The 6,000-nt window shown below is 42.8% G+C and overlaps 1 protein-coding gene across 2 annotated transcripts in view; it reads left to right on the top strand.

Annotated features, from left to right (window-relative positions):
• Positions 1-2,024: 2,024 nt before the first annotated feature.
• The window catches only part of HTR2C (5-hydroxytryptamine (serotonin) receptor 2C, G protein-coupled), a 42,230-nt gene continuing 38,254 nt past the window's right edge, over positions 2,025-6,000 (top strand). Inside the window, exon 1 of one of the 2 annotated variants that reach the window (XM_009710396.1) lies at positions 2,025-2,666. In XM_009710396.1, the coding sequence (XP_009708698.1) occupies positions 2,282-2,666 (385 nt within the window). In that variant the 5' untranslated portion in view covers positions 2,025-2,281. The remainder of the gene's footprint in view (positions 2,667-6,000) is intronic. The other variant, XM_009710395.1, reaches the window with a different exon arrangement.

Below are 6,000 nucleotides of genomic sequence, written 5' to 3'. Positions count from 1 at the left end.
CTGAAGTATTATTATGGCATGATCAGAAGTGCCCAAGAGTCATGGAGCCAGAGAGAGCGAGAGTTTCTGGAGACCCAGAAATTCCCACTGGCTTTAATGGGAGTGTCCTGCACAGCAAAGCCCAAGTACCACAAAGATGCCTAGTATCTCCTTCACTGTGGAAAGCTGATCTGGAAAAAAGGGTAATTTTGTTCACAGCTTTAAAATAAAAGCTGTGTTTTGAAAAAAATACTCTGAAGTATTTTGAAACTTTCTAGAGACTTTTTTTAGACCAGCTAAGTTGGAAAAAATAAATGGTCCAGTGACTACTTGCTAATTCATCTGCATGTGCAGCTGCAAAATTATTTTCTGTGCACATAGTGCAAAACTTCTTCCTAAATATGAGGTTGAGAGACCCTTTGGGAGTAATTAACCATAATGCAGAAGCAAATCTGGGTTCATTGTATGCACTGCTCATTTAAGAAATGTTTTTTGTGTGCAAAGCCCATTAGTAAGTTTCCAAAACCTCCATGAATGATAAACATTTTATTATAGGACTCTGAGCGCTTCTTATTTTACATAAAATGTAATGTAATCCCATGAATTACATTTAGCTTTTGATCCCTGAATAGCAAATTGCTGTGTCACATGTGTGCCACAGTGTATTCAAGGGCTAAAATCTGGCTTTTTAGTTATTTATTTAACGATGGTAGAACAGACTACACAAAACGCTGAGGATATGCTCAAAATAAATTGCATGCTATTGATTTTATTCTACTCACTGGTCGACTTCCATACAGTGTGTGGGGTTTTTTGTTGTTCTACTAACTGCTTTCCTTCTGTGCTTTTAGTCCTAGGCTATATATGGTTGTTAGGATCCTGACTCTGATGTAATCGAAAAGCAGAGCAAAGCTGCTGTTTTCATCGGTTGTACAGGATTGGCAGTCAGAACGGCCAAGCATCCTGAGAGTGTGATTTAGCCAGGGTTGGGAATACATGGCCTTAGCCTCAGTGGGTGTAGGCATGTGCCTGAAGTTAAAAGTATGTTTGATTTGCTGAATTAGGTCAATGCATGAGACTAATGGACTCCTTCAGAGGCAGCAGCATCATGATGCTTTCTGGCCTGTATTACATGGGCAGTCAGGGGTCGTAATCTGACTTGCCCTCACTGTCAACTGATTTGTGAAGAAGCATAAATCATGTGAGGTACTCTGAGGAAATCTATCCTACCGACTCTGTGTGTGATGAGGGTGCTGATACTTGCATGTGCTGGGCAGTAGTCCTGGGTCGTAGTCTTGGGCAGCAGGCTGGTGGAACTGGGCTTACTGGCCCAGCTGCATGCTAGTGATCAGCACGGAAGCACAGTGGCACAAAAATGGATGAAGAAGAGCAGAAATAACTGCTCAGCTTTTATGAAAATTTGTCCTTTCTCTTCTTTTAACTCTTTGTTACCTGTTTACTTGGAGAGATTGACAGCATAGCACCGTATAATGTTACCTAATATATATTGTGTCTTATCCACTGTTTATTTCCCAATAAAAACCAAACTATAGTCTTCATTATTACAGAAGAGTTAATCATTAACATCTGAGGGTTTTTACAACACCTGTGCTTTATCTCAGAATATGCAAAATATATCCAAACACTTCCATTTAAGGTGATGGTTTACACGCTACTTTGGCTGCGCTATCTGAATTGGTTGGAATTCCGTGCAATTACTATTTTACACAGCAGCAAAGTATCTGTGAAGTGGCTATCAATTGAAACATATTTTGCTCTTCAGGCTTGCTTTTGCAGGTTTCACAAAACATTTAATTAGTGATAATCAGCTTTTAACCAGCCAGAGCACACTGATGTGATTTTCTCCCTCCCTCCCCCATAATTGTAGGCATAGTCTGTACCCATAAGATAAATTACTTGCAGTCTGGAGAACATCCTAGCCAGCAGGAAGGGAAAGAATAAGAATGTCATTCGCATGGGCATAAAGAAGGTGTTTGTGTATACTGGGATTTCAGTGAAGAATATACTTTTTCTTTCCTTTTCAGAATGGTGGACCTGGAAACCAGTTGGAGATTGCAAAGTCTCCTTTCCCTCGAGGCTGCTGGTCAGTGGTCATCTTCCACCACACCCAAGGAAACTAGAAGAGCTCTGCGCTAACTTCTGTAAGGTTTATTTCATTATGGAAGATCAAATGATTTTCTGGCTCAGGTTTTGTGAAGTTCGGCATCTGCCTTGGACCTGCAATTTGGAAAAGGGATCATCTTTGAGGCACAGTTGAGATACAGAAAACCAGTCCCAGACGATGAGCACATTAAGTAGCACTGGAATATTACTCAGCTTAACAACAGTGTCTGTTACACTGGATTTTAGTTTGCATGGTGGTCTGATGGCTTGGTCCTTAAGCAGCAATTTGACTCTGAATCAGAGTTTGCCTACATCTGATCCTCTTAATGCCTCTGAGAAGGGGGAAGTCTCTCGGATGTCCGTAAGGGAGAAGAACTGGCCAGCCCTTCTGATCTTAGTTGTCATCCTGCTGACCATTGGGGGGAACATATTGGTAATTATGGCTGTATCCTTGGAGAAGAAGTTGCAGAATGCCACAAACTTCTTCCTGATGTCCTTGGCAGTGGCAGACATGCTGGTGGGTATCCTGGTCATGCCTGTGTCGCTCATTGCAGTCCTGTATGGTAAGTGGCTTCCCTCCTTGTTTGACTATACATTTTTGTAGGGAATCCCCTGAGGCTGCAGCAATCTGCTTTGCCCAGTTTTTCATGTGCTCGTAGCTTCTGGAGCATCAGTGTGGACTTGGCCACGGGTCTGTGCTGAGGTTCATGCTCTGCTGGGTGAGGGCAATGCTCTGCTGGGAGCAGAGCTTGTTTCCGTGCTGCCAGGAATGACCCGTGAATGGTGTCAGCATCCTTTTTTTAATCACTGAGGCCACCCAGAGCAATTTCAACAGTGAGTCAGATTTTTACCTTTTGGTTGGAGTACCCCAAAATCAGCTAGGACACAAGAGCTTAAAGAAAAGCTGAGGAGTGTGTTTGTGACTGACCTAGCTCTAAGCCAGGTCAAAAATCAGTCCTTGGCCTGATATCAATGGGATTTGAGCAATAATGTGGTTAAGAAAGGAGGTTTGCACTAGTAGATTTGACATTCAGATAGAAGTCTTCACTCTTGGCATTTATACCTGAGCTTGCCTTGTGCCTTTCAGGGCGTCGTTTTGCCTTTCTGTGCCTCAGTTACCCTATCTCTAACCTGAGAAAATGTGCTCCATTTTAAAACACTTTGAGATCTGTATGTATAGGTGTAAGCATTTATTTCCCCCCTACCATATTAGGGTCAGTGTGTTTGTGCTGAAGTGGGGCATTGCTCCTGCACTTGTGTAGAATCCCTGTTAGCACTTCAAAGGAGTAAAATATCGAACAAACCCAGCTGCTTCATCTGTCTGAGGCTCCAAATCTGATTTTTTTCAGCATGGTGCTAGGACTGTCCATCCCTGGATATTAGAAAGGGATGTCGCGTTTGCCTCTGTCTCTGTAATCGTTGTGTTTGTGTACTCACATATTGATACAATGTGCGTGTGTTTAATAGATAACACTTAATAATTTTTAAGTCTGTTTTCAAATTTTCTTTGAAAAGTATTTTAATATTGATATTTCTTGGAAACAAATAATGCTGTTTACTTACAAATTTGATTAGAAAATGGTTTACTGTCCTATAAAGTAAAATGTAGGGATATTTATGTGACTTCTTCACTTGCCTCAATGATTAAGTGAGACAGAAATTCATTTCTAAAACACATTGATCAAGCATACATCATTCCAAAGCTTATATAATTTGTCTACAGTGAGTTAAATCAATATGTGATTTAGGTACAGACCTAGCCATTGAGATCTTATACATAAAGACTTTTATTTTGGGCTGTCAGAATAGTTCCATCTCTAAATCTTCTGCGTATTACAACGTGTGTATTTTATTTTTAGAATTTACTCCAGTTCCCTGGAGCTTGAAAGGGAGCATATAAATGCTGAATGATTTGGTTGACCTGCACTTGCATAAATTCTGGGTTACCCAGTGACTCTAAAAAGGTGAATTTATGGAAGTGATCTTCCTGCGTACATACCTTCTGAGTCTTTGGAAACTAATGGAAATAGATTTTCTGTTCTGCCTAGAAAATGATTACTTAAGGTCGTATAAAGGTGTAAAGCTTGCGGCATATTTAGAGGCAAGTAAATATCATTGATCTGCAGAGGAATTGTAATTATTCCTTTTTTCTACCAGAGCACCAGTATTAGCTGTCAATGGCCCAAACACTTCTCTGCAGGCAAACGGCATTAAATAGATTTTTTGGCAAAAGTTATAATTTCAGAACAGCCATGGAAAATTTGTGGAAATACTATGAGAAATGAGAATATCTGATGTTATTTCAGGGGAGCCAGAGGCCGCCAGAGCCATGCTGGGTGCTGGCACTTCTCCCTTGGACTGGCTCAGTTACCCTTGCTGGGCTGGACCAAAGCACGTCTGTTGCCTTCATGCTTTGTGAGGGGAGGAGGAAAAGCTTTGCTGAGGGAAAATGGAGCCTCAGAGGAACGTGTGGACTGATTTGAATGGGATCCCTGTGAAATCACTTTTCTGTATTATTTAAGCTACTAATTGTGGAAGTTAGCAGCCAGGGCTGTGCCATTCTAACACCAAGGGGGGAAGGCTGCCAGAGGGAGTAGAGAAAAATCTGTCCCCTCTCCCAAGTGGTTATTTGCTAATTCATCCTGAAAATGAACACTTGGTTTGATACCCAGAAACTGAAGGGCATGGGCTGACTGGGTATGTCTAAGAGAGTACCAAAGGAAAAAGACTGATGTTGCGTCAAGGGTATTGCTCCTCTTTAAATCCAACATAACATGCAGATGCCCTATTCTGGACATCTTAAAAATCCTTTAGGATAGAAGACTAACAGGGCACATCAACAACCTCAGCATTTGATGGTTCATGTAAATAAAACATGCATGCAATACCACAGAGAAAAAGCGGGTTAAATGTGTCACTCATTGCTACATATGACTTGGACCAAATACAGCTGTGTCTTCCTCAGCTTCACGTGTGCTGCAGTCATCTTTTCAGACTCCTACACCTATTTTTAGCTTTGGCAGGGCATGGAGGCAGGTATCTTGTATATTAGAATCATAGAATGGTTGGGGTTGGAAGGGACCTAAAAGACCATCTCGTCCCAACCCCCCTGCCATGGGCAGGGACACCTTCCAGTAGACCAGGTTGCTCAAAGCCCCATCCCACCTGGCCTTGAACACTTCCAGGGATGAGACATCCACAATTTCTCTGGGCAACCTGTTCCAGTGCCTCACCACCCTCACAGTCAAGAACTCCTTACTGATATCTAATCTAAATCTTCCCTCTTCCAGTTTAGAGCCCTTGCCACTTGTCCTATCACTCCATGCCCTTGTCAAAAGTCCCTCCCCAGCTTTCTTGTAGGCCCCTTTAGGTACTGGAAGGCTGCTCTAAGGTCTCCCCGGAGCCTTCTCTTCTCCAGGCTGAACAACCCCAACTCTCTCAGCCTGTCTTCGTAGAAGAGGTGCTCCAGCTCTTGGATCATTTTCGTGGCCTCCTCTGGACTCTCTCCAACAGGTCCATGTCCTTCTTGTGTTGGGGGCCCCAGAGCTGAAGGCAGTACTGCAGGGGGGTCTCACCAGAGTGGAGTAGAGGAGGAGAATCCCCTCCCTCAACCTGCTGGTCATGTTGCTTTGGATGCAGCCCAGGGTACCGTTGGCTTTCTGGGCTGAGTATTATACTCAGCTTGGTGGACCAGTTCTTATGGCAACACAAGACAGCAGCTGGAAAGGCTTTTGGCAGAGTCACAATATTAACAAGTGCTGTTATCATAACTGACAGCCTCCAGAGATCCATCACTTATTCCCGAGTCTGTTTTATCTGGTGTCATAAGTAGCATCTCTGCACCATTGCACACACTGGTTTTGAGGACAAAATCTGGCCTTTTGTGTAACACGGGGT

The sequence above is a fragment of the Cariama cristata genome, unplaced genomic scaffold, assembly GCF_000690535.1.
Source record: "Cariama cristata isolate BGI_N322 unplaced genomic scaffold, ASM69053v1 scaffold19381, whole genome shotgun sequence".
In the NCBI taxonomy this organism is placed as follows: domain Eukaryota; kingdom Metazoa; phylum Chordata; class Aves; order Cariamiformes; family Cariamidae; genus Cariama; species Cariama cristata.
The sequence above is the reverse complement of the archived record's forward strand: the minus strand, read 5'-3'. Positions and strand labels throughout refer to the sequence as shown.